Source organism: Bombus pyrosoma, linkage group LG2 (assembly GCF_014825855.1).
Source record: "Bombus pyrosoma isolate SC7728 linkage group LG2, ASM1482585v1, whole genome shotgun sequence".
NCBI classification, from domain to species: domain Eukaryota; kingdom Metazoa; phylum Arthropoda; class Insecta; order Hymenoptera; family Apidae; genus Bombus; species Bombus pyrosoma.
In genome coordinates this window covers 1346857-1365071 of record NC_057771.1, presented here as the reverse complement: position 1 = coordinate 1365071, position 18215 = coordinate 1346857, and the positions used below count along the sequence as shown (strand labels likewise).

Below are 18215 nucleotides of genomic sequence, written 5' to 3'. Positions count from 1 at the left end.
AATTGGTAGATTAAAGTGCTGTTTGAGAATCAATAATGTAAGTAGAGTGTATAGATAGACCGATATATTGCAACGCTATGATAGTCACTTTGAATCTTTATCTTTTATAATATAAAGAAATATTTTGACATTCCATTGTATGTATACTATACCTAGATATTTCCCTATCCCTATTACGTAATTACAAATGTAAATTTAGAAATAACGAATTACAACATAAAAAGCGTTAATAAATATTCTCATTTTACTTATGTCATCGTAATAGTCTATTTCCAATAGTAACATCTACGTCGTGCACTTGTAAGCTCCTTACCTTGAAATATGATATACAGGAAATGAAGTGTTGGCGCATTGACGCGTTTTCATCCTTTGCTTGTAAAAACACATATTATTATGTTAGCGCAGCGATAATAGATATAATTAGCTAGTCGCAATTCTGTCAACCTTACACGGTATAACATCATTTTGACACGATTATATTTACTGAACTCATAATTGATTCCATTATTATTTCTGTTATCGCTTCGCGGATTTTTCGCCTTTTGATACATTAAGCAGACTCGCGTTCACGCGATAATCTCGTGAAACTTGATCCAGTAATTTTAGTAATTTTATGTGTGTTTTTAATAAATGTTTTGCAACTTCTATGTACAATCTCAAATTGGTTCCAAATTTTACTAACAGGATCAAAATAATCGTATTTTGTTACAGTGCGACAGAAATTTCGAAAAGTTTCGTCTAACGAGCATAATATATTTATAAGAATCGTCTGCGGTAGACGTTCGCACACCTTCGTGACCTACTGTATAAGGAAGAACATTTAAACTGATCTACCAACCGAACCCAAACCAAAGCCACCTAATACTTTGACAAGCATCGCGAATAGATTTTATAGACGGAAACTTTTCCATTGAATGCAGCAACGAGTGAAATACCTCGCGCTTCCTCCATAGCTGTCTTCTGGGACTCGCATCTCCAGCAGACCATACGATTCATATTTCATATTTCTCGCGCGAATCTATGAGTCATATTCGAACGTGTGCACATCTGGCTGTACAAGGCGGCCAACGTCGAAGTAGGACGTGAAAAGGTTAACGGTTGTATCCGCGTGTGGAAGAAGCTCGTCCATCGATACACACGAATCGCGTTGTCTGAAACAATAGCCGGCATTCAAGGCTAATCGAAATAATCGGTGGCCCGGAGATGAGCCGTCGACCAGAGCCAGAGCACAATGGCTAATAATATAAGCTGAAAGGTGAAATCTCGCGCTGTGTCGTCGTTTCTTCGACCGTAGGAACGTTTGAACTCGGTTCGTTCGTGACTTCGTCCACGATCGTTGCGGCAGTGTCATTAGAGGGAGCCCATTTGAACGCGCGTCGCGATCTCCTGATCGTGCTGATAACAAGCTGGAAACGATGCTCGGAATTCTGCGATAATGTTAGGACGATCGCAACGCGTCCAGGCTGGCCAGGCCTCCGAGGCGTTCGCGCGGAACCGTTTCGACGGATACGGCCAGGCCCGCCGCCAAATGGTTCACATTCCTGCTACGCTGCTCGCATTTTTCATCGTACGAATGGATCTGTGCTTAAACGATAAAGAAACGTTTGTAGGTAGTCAGGTTGATTTGTCGTGGCCGTTAAGCTTGGTATTCACGTACGACGCAAAATATTTGCGATTGAAAGATCCTTCGGACTAAGGCTTTGATTACAGTGGATGCATATTTTGACGAACTGTCATTCCAACGAATGAAATATCCGAATACCGCATATCAAGAATGCATACACTCACGAGAATCTATATACATACATGTTTGATTGCTTACAAATATTGAGTTTGTCAGAATACGCATCTGCTTTAATTATACGTAGATTGAAGCGATAAATTTGTTTCCGTGAAGATTCGAGCATTGACTTTGTCAAAAATTGGATTGTATTACTATCCCCTGCCTTTTTTCGCTACCCTATCTCACTCTATACATTCGAACAAAAGTCAGTCAACCCTATTTCGTCGATTTCACAATACGAACACTGCGAACGCACAACGACCAAAATTAGAATAAGCATCACTTTGGAAAGCGATTTCGTTACTGGCAAGTCGTTACTCTTGTTTTCTTTCTTTCTCTCTCTCTCTCTCTCTCTTACTCTCTCCCTTGTTGGCAGCATCAAAAGGCGCATTCCAGTAAACGACCGATTCTCTTCGCTGTTTCTTTCATACCGTTTGCATACTTATTATTCGGATGCGTTGTCGGCTGCTCGTCGACTCTTTGACGGCTCGGCTGAGAAGTAATTTGGAACCAGAAAGCTTAGTAATTACCATGTAAATCGACTTCGGATTATTAAAGCTCGTAATGTATGCGTCTTATTTCGCACTCGTTACCCGGCTGCCTACCTATCGAGCCTAAGAAGTTGGCCGTGTCCGGGCCAAAAATTCTCTTCGTCGCAATTTTCGATTTATTGGACAAGACTCGATGCTTCCTTTTTTTCATCTTTTATCTTTACGAAACTGTAACCGTATGATAATGCACAGATGTCAGATAAGGCTTCGTAAGGCGCCCGATTAAACGCGTTGCTAGCCTGCACGCCTGTTAACCTGCCTCGTCTCACATCCTCCGCGCCGTTCAACAACGTTCTTTCCATCTGACACGTCCAATATAGGCGATGCAAATTTTTTTCGCGACGTAGGTGCGAATTTCGAGACGCATTAGCGCGACGAAATTGGTCTCTTCCTTGGTTGCGAAACAGAGTGAGCTCCGGTTCGTGTACCTTCTGTGCTTCGTTTTAGTAATCGGACATTCTTTGGCAATCGCTTCCTGGAACGGATTCTTCCTCTGGTCCTTCATGAAAATTCATCATTTTGAGGTTAGTCGAGGTTGATGGTTAGCTTGATCTGAAAGTTCTCGTGTCAAACACGTTGAATCGTTCATTTTGCTGCATGCACGTTGTGTGATTTCCCCCTTACCATATATATATGGTAAGCGCTTGGTTGTCGTTAAGAAGAGGCCATGCAATTTGATCGATGTTCATTCGATAATGTTAAAATTCATAATTTGCTCGGATAAATCTTTATACAGGAAGATTCGAAGTTCTTGTTTTATATTTTTTAAAGCTTGTTACTTGAAACAATTCAAGGCACAATAATACATTACTCCGTAGATATATAAAATTTCAAACTTGTAACTTTCATTCGAAGAAATCATTGAACCTAAACATGTTTTCTTATTACGGTGAACTTTCAATATAGCTACGTAGCCTCACCATAGAAACACACATCTTTCCATATTTCTCTATTCAGTCACAGACAAGTAGGCTTAGTATTTTCCTGTATTTGTAACAACAGATTCAAACGGAAGAATTCTACGTTCATTTACATCGACTACAAGGATCAACGGTAACAGTTAATCATCCGTTATGCAGTAATTATCCCGAAGGAAATATAATACGCGTTTCCAACGCAATCCGTTCCTTTCTCAATAATCACGTCCATCCGCGGAATCAAGCCGTGAGTAACAAGCCGAATGTAACTTCAGCCTCTATGCTATGCATAAGGAGGATAATAAAAGCGGCTAGCAGTGTTGTGGAAGTTTTTCCAATCGTACGTTTCTTTGCCATCCGGGAACATGATTTTACATCGCGCATGTTATATCCGTTTTATACGGTTAACACTCAATCACTGTTGAAACGCGAATCGAGTTTTCGCGTTTTCTCAGCTACAAAACATGAGCAACGCGTTACTGTCACTTCCTGTCTCTATTCTTTCGAACCGCTTACTATGGAAAGAGCGCAGGAAAGCGCTTCAGATTTATTTATTTATTTTGTGCTCGAATCATAATTTAGTTCCACGATTACCGTCCGTGTGAGATAATTCTCGCAAGTTGTCGTGTTTCTTCAATTCGTATCGTTTGAAACAGTTGTGCTTTCAAGTTTAAAATTAAGAGCTTAATATTCTTAATACAACGCGGTTTGCATGCATTACTATTTGCATATCGATACGGTGCAATCGAGAATAAAATGCGAACGTTAACAGGTTGCACGATAATCGTATACTGGTTACGAATGCTACGATAAAAGGATGCTCCTGGAGGCAAACTTGTCCCTGTCCGCGAAACGAGCGCGTTATCAGAGGTCGAACCACATTTAACTGTTGCACGGTGAACATTGTGCGATAAACGTATGTCGAAATGAACGTAAAAGACTGCGAAGATAGTGGCAGAAAATTTAGTGGTTAAGCGTGGATGGAGTTTCGATACCGCATGTCAAGTAAGTCCAAGAAATTTAGATAGCAACAAAGGAACCCAAGTTGAAAAGTAAATTGTACAAATTGATATTTGCTTGTCCGTCCAAAAATATGGAAATACTTGTCATTTTCTTCGGGTACTCTAATATTAAACGATCGCATTTTTGATAATTATTTATTCCAAGGTTTCAAATTGAGGTAAAAACCAGTAATGAATACATTACAATTTTGTTTTCCATAAGCAAAAAACACGCGCGTACACACGAGTATCACGCTACTCAATAAGCATTAATTCACAGACACTACTAGAGGTAGCTACCTTCTGGTACTCTAGAGAACCCGATTCGAATCGCCAATCGCGATAGTAGCCGTGTTCAATGGCCATTCATAGTCGCGCGAATTAAAAACCCTCGGCGTCGAACTAGCGAAATACGATGCTCGAACCTGTTTCTAATCCAAACGTGGAAACATCGCCCCGCATTCCCTTATCTATAGTTGTCAGCTTCCGCGCGAGGGACCAACCGCTGCCGGATAAACGGAGGTAACGGAGAATCCGTGCAAGCACCGAGGATGCTCGTAATAACAATATACAAGCGGCTGAGTAAAACGGCCATTACACGGATAAATTTACAGATCTCTCGGTTGTTTATCGAGTTCCTTCCAACCCTACCTCGCAACTATATTTATGCCTTTACACCACCTTAGTCAGCTTTAATCCAGATCTTTATTGCAGCCTACGAAGCTTGCTGTAGGACGCTTGGAGTCCATACAATGCGGAGACTTGTCAAAGAACCCGCGGAAATTCTTCGAACGAATTCACAGAAATCGCGAATTTACTGTACTTCTGCCGTGAAAGAAGAATCGCTGAAAATTTTTCCGCGTTTGGTCCATGTAAGATGTTGTGAATGGAGAAGTTGTTTGATTGCACGCTGCATCATTTTAGAGATGGTTGACATGTTGTCATGAAACATGAAAGTAATTAAAAAGAAAATTATTAAAAAGTGCGAGTTGGTTGAAATCCAATATTATTTACACGATTTTCTCAATTGCCCGATAGCTGATTGCTTTGTTCGCTAAATATTAATTTATCAGAATGTATATTTCCATTTATATTTTTCATTTAACCAATGCTAAGAAAGCCAGTTTTCACGACAATAGGGATCGTCAACTCCCACTTCCTCTTTCCGCGGGCGCAACAACAATAAAATGAAGATTATTATACCAACGAATAATGCAATAAAACGAAAAATTCGATGCAACAAGTTTAAAGACCTCCCAGTTGAGTGCCGCGACGAGATGTACGAAAGACCAAGTAAAGCTCGACGTTTTCCCTTCGCGACGGAAGGATTTGCGGATTGCACGGTAGTTTTCTTCGTGAAATATCTTTTTTCTTCCTTTTCTTCTTTCCTTGCAGCTGCCGCTGGTTGACAGTACAAGCTGGAAATTTATTTAAAGTATTTCTCAAACCTACTCTCGACACAAATTTAATATCTTTACGAATAAGATTAAGCGCGAAGTTAAGTAGCTACTATTTGGTATAATTGTTTGGAAAAAGTTTCGTAATATTGCTATACTGTCGTGATACATTGTGAAGTAAATTTAATGCATAATTCATCGATTTATCTATAATTTTAAAAATAATACGTTGAAACGTCCAGCAACATTCTTCTAATTGCAAATTAGTAAGAGGCTTGGAATAAATCAAAAGATTATCACTTAGATAATCCTAAACGTGGAAACGTGAGACTATTACAAACTACGTTTAACCGTCCATCATAAATATTATTGCTTAAGAATTCTAGACGATTTGAGTTTAACAACGCTAATCATCGGTAATTTCTTTCTATTCGATGCAATATTAATGTTCAAGGTAAGAAAATAGTGAAAAACACAGTGTGATTATCTCAGTCCCCGTCACATGCTTTTCTTCGTTTCCATCATAATCCTATCACTTTGTTTATCCCTATTCAATCGCTATATTATATCACTATATTAATTTCAGTATCATCGTATACGGATCGTTTCTTGAGAAACCACGTACGAACCTCAACGGAGTCGATTAAAATTTAATTTCTGCGCGACTCGTGTAAATTTCCTTCTTTGGTTTCAAAAGTTTCGATACTCCCAAATCACAGTCAAACATGAATAATCCTCGTCGAAGTCATCGACTAGAAATCCCCAAAGAAAACGTTTATCTAATCGTTTCCCCTATCCAGTCGACAGATTTTCGCGAGAAAAAAAATGCAGCGGCTTGACTCGGTAGTCAAAAGGTCACGTATAAATCACGCGGTGGCATCTTAGATAATGACAGTCATACAACGGGCTCGTGTGCGCTGGCCACGACGGCTGATATATTGTTCGGTGGCCGGCGAAGGTAGCGGTTAAAATTCTTCGCGAATGATAATCCGGCTTCGACCGGGAGAATCGATGCGTGCACGATTTCCGGGCTATCGCGATCGGCCCGTTGCATCGTTAGGCGGTAACACGGCCTAAGTAATCATCGATCGGAGAAATTACACGCTTCCGCTTGTTTTTACTTGCGCCGGCCCGCGTTCCCGGCACACTGTTGCTGAGCCGGTGGTACATGGTACCCCACAAAATGGGGAACATGCACTCCAGTTCTCGGCTGCTTCCCTTAATTCTGGTTATTTAGACTTGATTCCTTTTACTGTCGTCGATCGCTGTTTTGGTACAATGAGAAGATCGAAACCGAATATTATCAAGAAAACATGAAATTATATACGAGATCTGCGCTTTTTTCTTTTGTTTCTTGAGTGTTGAGTGTAAATTTGGTTGATGAATGAATTGTGGATGATGAATGGAGAATCGAACAAGCATCGATCGAGAATCAATGATTAAAGTAAATCGATTGTTTAAATAAGTGATGCTAGTGGATAAACAGTGTGGCTCATTTTCTTCGATATTTTTGTACGTCGAAATCTTGCTGGATTTTTTGGAAAGGTATTTTCGCTGGAAGTACGTGGTTAATGGTAAAGTGTACATACTATTTTTTCATTCGACGCGAAACGTTAACAAAATGGCTGTTATTAAAACGAAGACTGATATCAACATAGAAGCGGAATTCGACTATTCCATCAAAGAAAACACTTCCAAAGTTTTCTTCTTCAAAGAATTATACACTGCAGCTAGAGAATTAAATGATTAAAACACTGTCTAAATTGTATTTGTCGAAATAGTTTTAAAGGAATCAAATTACACGGAAGACTTCCTTCGATTACATTAGTTACAGTTTGTACAAGTTTTTACGGCGAGATAGATAATATTCAAAAGGAAAGAAGAGGAAGCAAGGAACTTTTATATTCAGTATGTTATTATTGCTTTAACTCTGTTACGTTCTTTAAGTCAGTTTCAACTTAATTAAGCTTTTCTGTGGTTAAAAAATTACATCTCTAATATTGAAAATCCCTAGAATTAAAATAATCTTGCTCGATTTCGAAGAAAATAATATTCTGCAATAAGTTGTCGTATGAGGAACAATGTTCGTGATTTATCCATTTGCAGGATAACTCTATATAACGAATAGAAGATTGAGTTATTAGTAGATCCTTCATCGAGGTAGTTTACGCGTTCTTCTGTAGAAAAACACACATTGAAGTAGAAGATAAACGGCCAGATACAACGATGAAACAATGTTAAACTATTCGCACGAATCGTATGCAAATTATCCTGAGTGACCGTTTTCGTTGGCGGGTAAATTGCGAACGATTATGAAGATTACAGGTGTCGTAACCACCTTCTCACTTGCCGTTCAATTTGTCGGAAATGAAGAGATTTTTGTGTTTTATTACACAGTAATAAGAAATGCGTAGGAGACAAAACCACCTTGCAGCGATGTTCCTGTGTTCGTATAATATATTCTGCACCGCAAATCTCTACGGCACATCGAATATTATGCCAAACCTCTAATCCTTGCGATTCATTTCTCTCTTTTCCTTCTTTAAAAATTTGTTAGGATATTTGAAATTTGTTATTTCGATTTTCCTGTTACTCTTACTTTATTCCTTATACAAGAAGTTCTTTTGCGAATTGCGTAAGAAATAATCGAGTGTTCGTATAGTGCATAGAAGTACCTATTATAAATTTCATTACTAGTTACGTGTTTATGATATCATAGCTGATCGAAGTACCAATCTCCAACTCTCTAAAACCAATCATCATCGAGTGCTAATCAAAGGTTCACGACTGCGAGCCACCTCTAACAACATCGAAACTGATCGAGAATTTAAGTTACGGCTGTTCTTCTCTGACAAGGGTACGCTTTCATAACCAGGCGTAATTAAAACTAATAACGTGCGTTTCGGCTTCCAATCAGGAAGAGCACGCTCAGAGTCAGGCACGAAAACCACGCATTTTTATCGAAGGATACCTCATGCTAAGTGAAAGTCACGCTATAACCTTTAACTGTTTGTTTAATTGTATAGTAGCCATTATTTTAACATGTAGAAAGTATAGAGATCAAAGACTTGAGCAGCGATTAAAGCTTTGAGACTGTCAATTTTGGATAGAGGAAGACCGACGATTAAACATTTAAGATAATGATTAAAAGATTTGGATGACGATCGATCCTTTAAAATCTTTTAAAATGTTAATTTCTGAAGAAGATGGGTTATAGGTACATATGTATTACTATCAGAGTTTGCAGATGAGTTTTATACGTTGTAAGAACGAACAATAGATTCAGAGATAACAGTCGCGCGAAGAATCGTGTCGAAAACGATCGTGGATGATTTTTACGGGCGCATCCACTGGAAATACAACTAATGGAATCCCTGATGCTACTCTATAGATCCTGGAATTGGCACGGAGGTAAACGCGTTTCATTGGGATTCTGTGTACACAAAACAGTAACATCTCAGGATTACGTAAATAAATTATCCGTAACTTCATAGTACAACATCAACATCGGACTATATTCGCCTATTATCCTTTCCGGTGTTTCTACGCAATGCGCTTTTCTATGCGCTGTCAATGTGCAAATAGGGTACTCAGTTATCATTTATAGGTATTTCAGAAATATTAACTCTTCGTTATGCGTTTATTATTTCCAAACATCTTTTTTATTTCATTACTTCGACCACTTGTAAAAATTGATTTACAGTGAATTTGAAAGATTGTTAATAACATAGACAAACAATTCTGAAATGAAGTAAATTCATTCTATGATTGTTATTTGGTCTGCTAAATGTTTCATATTTGAGATATAATTTTGTTTTAAGTAGTAATACCATCTAGTATTAGCTAACTAATATGAGAACATGACCTGTCATATTTCAAATCTGATTATCATACATAGTACAATTATTAATTTCTTCCAATTGGATGAAATTAATCTGATGAATTTTCTCGAACAAATTAAGGAAATCGTTCTAAAATTTCAATTTCATCTACCTTCTCTCAAATATGAACAGCTACTACCATCCAGTTCAATTGATCCAAGAGTCTCGTAATCTCAATCAGACTAATTCATACATCAATTTCGTCTAAAACATACCTGGCTTTCATATACCTAATCTATACAACAATTTATTCACTGAATCCTACAGTACACCTGCCACAAGAGAAACCATTCACGGGAGAAAATTTTCTTACGTGGACAGGTATCGGCACGAAAAGCGGTTAATGGAACTTCTAATAGCGTCGGATCGCTGCATCGAACAGTGGCAGGACTGTAGTTATAGGATAGCGTGGTCACATCTCAGGATCCCGCGTAGATTTTTCCTGAAACCCGTTTCGTGACCTCGCACATGGGCTTGTATCTTACGACAATCCTGCCTACGCGTGAGCGCGTCTCACTGGCCTCTGTCCCCGTTTTCGAGAGTGGTCAGAGGCATCGCTTCCTCGAACGATCACGATGCCCAATCAGAGAGGAGGAGCACCGTCGATCACTTATCTCGTGCGCGATCCTTATCTCGAGATAACTTTTCTGATAATTAGATCGTTTGTATGATCGAAAGATCGAGATAAGAATTTGAATAAAATATTATCCATGATAACGATAATAAAAATGAAGAAAGTGAGAATAAATCAATTTTGTTGTCTTCTGTAATTTTAATTTGTTACAGTACCAAGAAATGTTTTAACGTTCATCCGAAACTTCGAAGGAATAATGATTTGAAGTATGATCTATTGAATGCTATTGCGATATCTTATGATCTTTTCGAAGAACGACGCTTTGGAAGTATTTAGGCATTTCTGTAAATTAAAAGTAAAATAAACATTTCCCTATGTATAAAACTAATTTTTACAAACTAGAAATAAAACGAAAATAAGATAAAGAAAGGAGGAAGAGTCGATGATGACATTCAGAAAAAACTGCGAATACATATGATATTCATTATGGTATTTTAGCAGTTTTTTAATTCAAAATTCAACAAATTAGGGACTACTTAAAAAGGAACTAAAGTTCACTATGAAGAAAGAATCGATCAAGGACGTGCGAATGGTATTCGTGGATCGTTCAGACGCGTAATGGAGGATTTTATAACGAGCGTGAAATTTAGCAAGTATGATGTCCGTTGAAAAGCAGCATGAGATAAAATAACAATTTTAGAGAAGTCAAGATTTACTGCCCTGCTTCGTCCAACGATTGTTGGCTACATTTCTCGACATCCTTTCTTTCTTCATTTGAAGGTGATGAGAGATATTGTTCACTGAGACGTCGATGCAATAAACGTACGAATGTTGTTTTTAATGTCCCGTTTCTAGATATTTCCGCTACACGCCACTTGATGAATACTTTAAAGCAATGTGTGCGTCGTCTTTACGATAGCAATTATAACGTTACAGTATGACGTAATAAACGATTATGCGCGCTTCGTTATGCGCTAGAAGAAGTCTGATAACTGCTTTGAGTTACATCCCATATTGCGGTATGAGATAATTTATACTAACAAGCTATCATTTTTAAATAACCCAATATGTTTAGAACAAGTTGTAGAAAGGCCTTCCTAGATTAGAAGAACGGCTATTATAATTTACTGCTTTTCTATCATTAGTACAAAATTGCATGGATGAAATTACTCAGGCTCCAAAAATGTTTATCCCAGTTACTATCATTAGTGAAATTGAAAAAAGAAAAGAAAACTTCGTAATATTAGAATTTTTTCTATGTTGCCAATTACCTTCAATAAACCGTACATTATATATTTCCAATGGTCTCAAACATAACATTTTCAATGAAAAGACATCCTCTACTCGACGATCGTTTCATTGGAACAGATAGAGCCAAGGGAAAAGGATTTCAATCAAACAAAATTTCTAACTTGAAAGCACTTTTCCATGTTCCCAGTTATCCCCAATAAATCATACAAAACCACTATCTTTAAATATTTCTAAAGACGTAAAACATAAAATTTCGATTCGAGAAACACTTCAGAAACAGGAGTCTCCGAGTCGAATAAAGGAAAGGGCGCTTTAGCTAAATAAGGAGCGGTCGTGCATCGAGCTTCCTGGACTGTAAAGATGACGCGCTAATAGCTTCGTTTTATGATAGTCCTGAATCCGGACACCTGATTTGTTGCCGTATGTCAGAGTTGAATACTCTCACGACAGTGGAGCAGGTATAACCATGCGTAGGCGGACACTTCAACCGACAGCTGGTCTTTCACTTGCCACGTGAGAATTTAGTTTCTACGCAATGTAGTTTGAGAGCCGTCCGTCGAACAGGGTTATGGAGTACGTTTTAAAAGAGGATAAATGTCACTGAAACGCTGCCACATACCACCGGTCTATGTATTCTCAAGTTTCGTGATATGGCATCCGATATATTCATTTTTCGCGTCGAGTCGAAATGTCTGTGCGAACAGGGAGAAATAACGTCGCGCAATCAATGCTTCCACATGTTATTAAGTGTTATCGATGTTCGCTTCGATTCCTTTTTGTCGGAAACCATGACGTGTACATTCACGTGGTTTTGAAAGGAAGAACTCCGCGTCTTGCTTTTCACCTTTCATAAATAGTTTGAAGTATTCAGAATTGTATATACTTTATGATTTATGAACAATGCATTTAAAAATTAATTAGAGAATTTTCGTTCAGAAAGTATTTACTGCATAAACGCTCTTTTTGAATTTTCATTCCCGTGTTTCTCTTTAAAATAATCCTATCCATTAACTGTATTCGATGTCGAATCGAGTAATGTGAATCAGGAAATGTAATCAATGATATTAATCAACACGGCCAATGTTCTTAAAACTCAGCTGTTTATCGCAAAATAAATAAAATCGTTTCCTAATGTGAAAAAGAAAGGCGAAAAGGAAAAAACTTACATCATCCCTGTCCTCGTGGAGATCATCGTCGGCGCTCTCCTCGAGGACAAAGCCCACGTCGTTGTTGTTCCTGGTGAGTGAGGGTAATTTCCTGGGTGTGAGCTCGTCGCCGTCTGTGTCTCTCTTACGCTTGCCGTCTCTATGTTCGTTCAGCGTGGTCTCGTGCTCGTCCAACATGTCGGTAACCATCAGTTCCGACTCGACGCTCGTCGGGGACACGACTTCGTCCAGTGGTGACATCGTCGACCTGTCGGCTTCACCAGCTTCCAGCACGGACATGATGAGCCACTTTTCCCGGCACAGATGCTTCCTCGGTCACGATCACCAGAATTCGCGGACAGTCGGGTCTCGTCTTCGACGGGACAATTTGCGTCGGTTGCCAAGAGGTGGCAACGAGGCACCTCCACTCATCCAGTGAGTACGGATGCACGTTCATAGAGCCTTCCTTCGGTGCCCAATTCCCTTTTCTATTCACGTGATCGTTTGTTCGACGATTCGTTTTAACGATTAAATAGGTACATCTGACCAGGATGTTTTTTTTTCAACGATGATTTATAAAATTATTTTAATACACAGCGCTGCTATTAAACACTCTTAAAAGGAAACTAATTAGATTGTCATCGATGATCGAGAGTTTCCTCCCACGGTTTCAATCTGCGACACGATTCCAGGTCTATTAATCACTTTCCATTCGAATCGATCTTCTCCTATGAACATCGCTTCGTTGACATTTGATCAGAGTTATACTCGTTGAGACTTCCTCTCATTAATCACTTTCTTCTATACGAGCTTGTTTCCTCTTCGCGCGTACATCCGCGTTTATGTTTGTTAAAGTCACCAGATTTGACGATCCCAGTACGATTCGTACATTCGTGGCGAAGCCCGATAATCGAGTTCGCGTTTACCCCGCCCCAAGACAATGGGCTGATAAATCGCCTGTCCCCGATAACGGTGCCGCTCACCGCTAAACAGGACCCCGGCCGGAGCACATCCAATTTTCCAAACCAGTCTGACCCTCTTTTTCCTCTGGATGATCGGTCGCTGAATCGAGCAGGAATACCTGCTGACGAGTGCTTGTGTACGAAACGAGAAACTTCGCGAATTCCGATCGTGAACAGGTGTTTAAAGATTTCGACTCGATGGTCGCGGAGATGGAATTAACGATTATTTGGAATTCGTTAAAAATCCTCGTTCGAGTGTCTTATTGTGGAGTGATACGCACGAATTATGTTTCTTTGCAGCTTGATTGAAGCTCGGTTTAATTAAGATGATTATAAAGTTTACACTCTTTTGGCTTATGTCTAAATCTATTCCAAACCCAAATTTACCGGAGGTAGTAAGATTCGTCGACGAAACGATCGACTTTCAGTCAACAAGCGACTGGAACGAAATCGCTTTACGTGTGCGTGGAGCACGCAACTTTAAAACCAGACGTAAAACGATCCCACGGTGCGCGTCTCTGCGGGCATTAAAGTCTCCGACTTTCCACCGGTTTCGCTGATCGATGACGTAGAAACCTGAATTCTTGCGGGCGACCTCTTTGTGCAGTTTAATAACACGATCGTCACCGCATAACAATATCCTCGTTCGGTGTGATTCGCATTAAACGACGCGATCGACATCGTATCGTCGCTCGAAAATGTGAGCGAACTCGCGTTGGTCGATGTCCATGACTGCGTGATATAAGCAAAAACTATAGTATGACGCACGAAAGTGACAGAACGAATGCACTCGCAACGAGTCGACGCGACTAGATCATTCGGAAGAAGGAGGCGGTTCCGCGAGAGCCGAGCGCAAAAGTTCTGAAAAGACGTAAAAACGTAGCCAGTTGCGAACAGTCACGTGGCGAGTCAAGCTCGTGACGTACGTTCCTTGCTTACTACTGTTCTATCATTCAACTTAGCCTGTTTGGTCCAATTTCACCGTGGAACCGAGTCGCGGATCGCTACCGGTAATAGGATTGCACCGATCGATACCCGCACTCTTCCTGTCGGCATCACGACTTCTGATTTGGATGCTCGAAACCTTGTGCACCACAATTCGCGCATGTTCATAATTTATGTTTTAATTGATCAAAAGTATTAAATTCTGGCTTCCTTTTCTGTAAATGTATTCGATTAAACGTGACAGTTTACGTATTGATATCTAAAATTATCACTGGTAACAAGTTGATGTCGATGAAGCTGTATTTATCACCTCGTTCCATAACACGATCACCAATCATCGTTTCCATTCACTCATATTTCTAGCTAATCACCGATCAAATTTGTTGTCCTTCGATGGGTTTGTTAGCGTCTCCCGTGATAGCCTGAAATTCCCTGGCTCCGCAGACACAATGTAGCAACAAGTAACACACGCGTTTTCTTTATCGATGGCCGATACGATCCACATTGGAAACAACGTGAGCCAGTCCGCAGACGTAACGCAACCGATCAATATCCACGTCGAAACATCCTCGGGCGAGAGTGCGTTGAGAGGAACGGCATATCCCTCGGGCGTCGTGCGACGGATGTTGACGTCCCACGACGAAGATCCGCGGTCTCGATCTGAGTCACGTGGCCGCCAGTGTCACGTGGGGGCGGAGAGGGCGGTCACGGTAGCACGAAGACAGCCACACGAGAGCAAGAGGGAACCGTCGAGAAGATAACCTGCGGACTCCGGATCGCGGTGCAACGTGTCGCAATTTTGGAAAAATCGATGCGCGAAAAGCCTGGTAGAAACACGTAGAAGCGCGCGTATTCAATCGAAGGTCGACGAGGACCGATCGTGCGACACCGCGTTGCCGCGCGCGCCTCTCGAGAATGGCCTAGAGGCGAAAAGAGGAAAGGATCTCCTCGAGTGGCGCCGCCCGCGGCAGGAGGGGGCAAATCTCTCTCCTGCTCTTGTCGAGAGCAAGTGTCGGGCCCGCACGATATGCCCGCTGGACCACCACCACTACCTCCGCGTCCTCTCGGCCACCACCACCACCATAACCAGCATCCTCGGCCACCACCACCGACGCAACGCCGACCACGCTACCACGGCCGATGCCATCGGTATCACCTTCACGAGAGAACGCCGTCGCCGTCGATACCAGCTGTCCTCTCTGAGCGAACACACGGTCTCCCCTTCTCTTCCACGAGCTTCCTCAGAGCTTCTCTTCCTCGCCATGACTGTCCACCGTCGTTGTCGATGATTCCCCACCTCGACAGGCAGCGCAGCAACTTGTCTCCGTTCAACCACGACCGAGAACCGCTCGTCGCCTCTTTGTCTCGCCGACCGTTGCTACCGTCTCATGCTCTCAAGACATGGTATCAAGATAGATATGGACGATATCTATCCTATTCCCTAGCCGGAAAACACCGAGAACCAGCTTTGTTCTACTATTTACCAGGCCGAGTCTTTGCCTCGTGCACGCGTACTCGATATCCTTTTCCCTCTATCTTTTTCCTGATCCACTCCCTTTCATCCTGCTTCTATCTTATTCATGCACGATTCCATTCGATCAACTTGGTCCTTCCTCGGAGGAGCACGCTAGCCTGTACGCTATCTTCATGCTTGTTTTACTCTGTCTCCGGTATTCTCGCATACCTTTCTCTATAATAAGCGATAATAAACGGGTGGAAGAGGACACACTTAAATAAGAGCGACACACTCGCGATTGCTTCACACATGCTTCGATATTTTCCATCAACGGATCTCGGAATAGCAAGATCCGTCTTCCTCGCTGTCAGTTTCGCTAATTTTCGCGCCATTACTCTCGCTATCAGACGGTTCATGCGGTGTGCGGCGGACGATATCACCGCCGTTCATAGTCGTTCATGCGAGTCATAAGCTCGGTTTCACGTTGCGTGTCGACGGTTTGCGCGAACGCGTGGCGTTGCTGTGACAGTAGACGTCGACACCTCGAAGCTTATTCCTTGGTCACCGCCTTTAAATCGCCACCAACTCCTTAGCTTGTGCGATACCTCGGCGAATGCGTTCCTCTGACCGTTCGCGACCGTTCGATCGACTGGTAAATTGCCGGACCGGTCTCACCTTCTCTCCCCCTCGTACATCCTTGCTTTCTCTATCTTCCTCCGCGACTATCCTCGTTCTCTTGCCATTCTTCCAATTAGCATCCTGTAAGTAGAGCTATGAGCGATTCGAACGTTTCTTCGTCTCTTCAGGATACGCCTGAATGCTTTTAGCGTGTGTTTGATGAATCGAACATGAATCGACGGTATAGTAAACGTGACGATACTCTCTCGAAGTTGTGCCAATGATCGCGATAAGTCGTTTGCAAGTGAAATCTTTTAAAAGGAACTTCTAAGATTAATCAAAATGTTATGATGCTGCTCGTCGTAATTGAAATTCCGATAAATAGTTAAATTTAGTAGATTGGATCTTTTCTCCTTTCAGATGTATTTCTATCTTGTCTTAAAATATGATGTGATCACAAAAGACGTATCAATTGATTGATATTAATCTCATTTCCAAAGTAATTTCAAGCTCCGTGGAAAGCCCGTAAACTTTGGAATTCGAACTTCTATTAACTTTGATGCCGTTAGAATGCACCATAAAGCTCAATTAAAATTGCGATTTTCATTTTGCTCCCTCGTAATGATTAGGAGATCGTATTATCGTTGATGTCCGATATTTTTATGAATAACGTGCGCGTGCTGAAATAAAGAAAAAAATGTCGGCATCCTGTGACAGGATCGCATATAGGGGAACATTCCTCCATATGTTAACCCAAATATGAGCAACGGCGAACGTGAAATAAGACGCTCATTAAGAAAGAATGTTTTGCTGAAACAGTTAGCGGCGGTATATAATTTAAACTGCAATAAACTTGCTTAGAGCATACGTTGTTCTGTTACCTCATGTTCTATGCCGCGACTTAATATTCGCGCAAAAACCAACAAACGAAACGAAGCTAACAGCTTCGACTGCGGATTTATAGTGGAATAACTGAACCGTAATCGGTCGTGAATTACGTGTCCACTGCTAACGATTACGTTATAAATACCAATTTGCCAGAACTATCGTTGTTGCATTTATTGTTGCCTCCAATCATAGTATCATAATTATGAATGTTGCTTCTCGAGAAAATGATCATGCCAGAGTAAATGAAAGTACTTAATACCTTTTAAAATTGTGTCTCGTCGATTACACCGCGATATTGTTGAGTGACAATAAATATGCCGAATTATTCGATATGAAAATTTTTTAAAATTTAAAAAAAATTTTTTTAAATTTTTTAATACCAACATCCAATTAACCACTTTTCCGTTGTCTTAATAAACTCGTGGCATTACATTTCTTATAAAAAATAAATTAAAACGTATCACATAATATTTTGCTAAAATATTTTTCACCTTTCGTATTAAACGTGACTTTAATCCATTTCCTTTATATTTTCATCGCGTATTCGCAAGACAATCCTCGCTTCTGAGATACGCGCTCTTGTTATCGCGAGGATCGATATCAGGCTTTAACGAGTAAAAATATTCGGGTCAGATGAATAGTAACTGGCAACAACGGATCTTGGAATCGCAGTTTCCAAAGGAGGCTGGTCCCTCCGGCATGCGAAGACAGATCAGCTCTTTTTTCCTCTTCCTCCTTGCACATTTCGCGCACCTGTCCAGCCTCGACGGATGCTGCTGTGATTTCGTTTCCTATAAGTTTCTCTTATTTTCTTTTTCCTTTTTCAAGTTAAATCGTCTAAGTGAT

At 40.7% G+C, this 18215-nt stretch overlaps 1 protein-coding gene and 1 long non-coding RNA gene across 3 annotated transcripts in view; one reads left to right on the top strand and one right to left on the bottom strand.

The window, feature by feature from the left end:
• LOC122577781 (transcription factor AP-2-epsilon) overlaps positions 1-17683 on the bottom strand; it is an 86873-nt gene extending 69190 nt beyond the window's left edge. The window contains exon 1 of one of the 2 annotated variants that reach the window (XM_043749348.1): positions 12522-17683. In XM_043749348.1, coding sequence (XP_043605283.1) covers positions 12522-12800 — 279 coding nt within the window. In that variant the 5' untranslated portion in view covers positions 12801-17683. The remainder of the gene's footprint in view (positions 1-12521) is intronic. The other variant, XM_043749347.1, reaches the window with a different exon arrangement.
• Positions 1-18215, top strand: part of LOC122577785 — a 108160-nt gene that overhangs the window by 60970 nt on the left and 28975 nt on the right. The gene's annotated exons all lie outside the window — the stretch shown is intronic.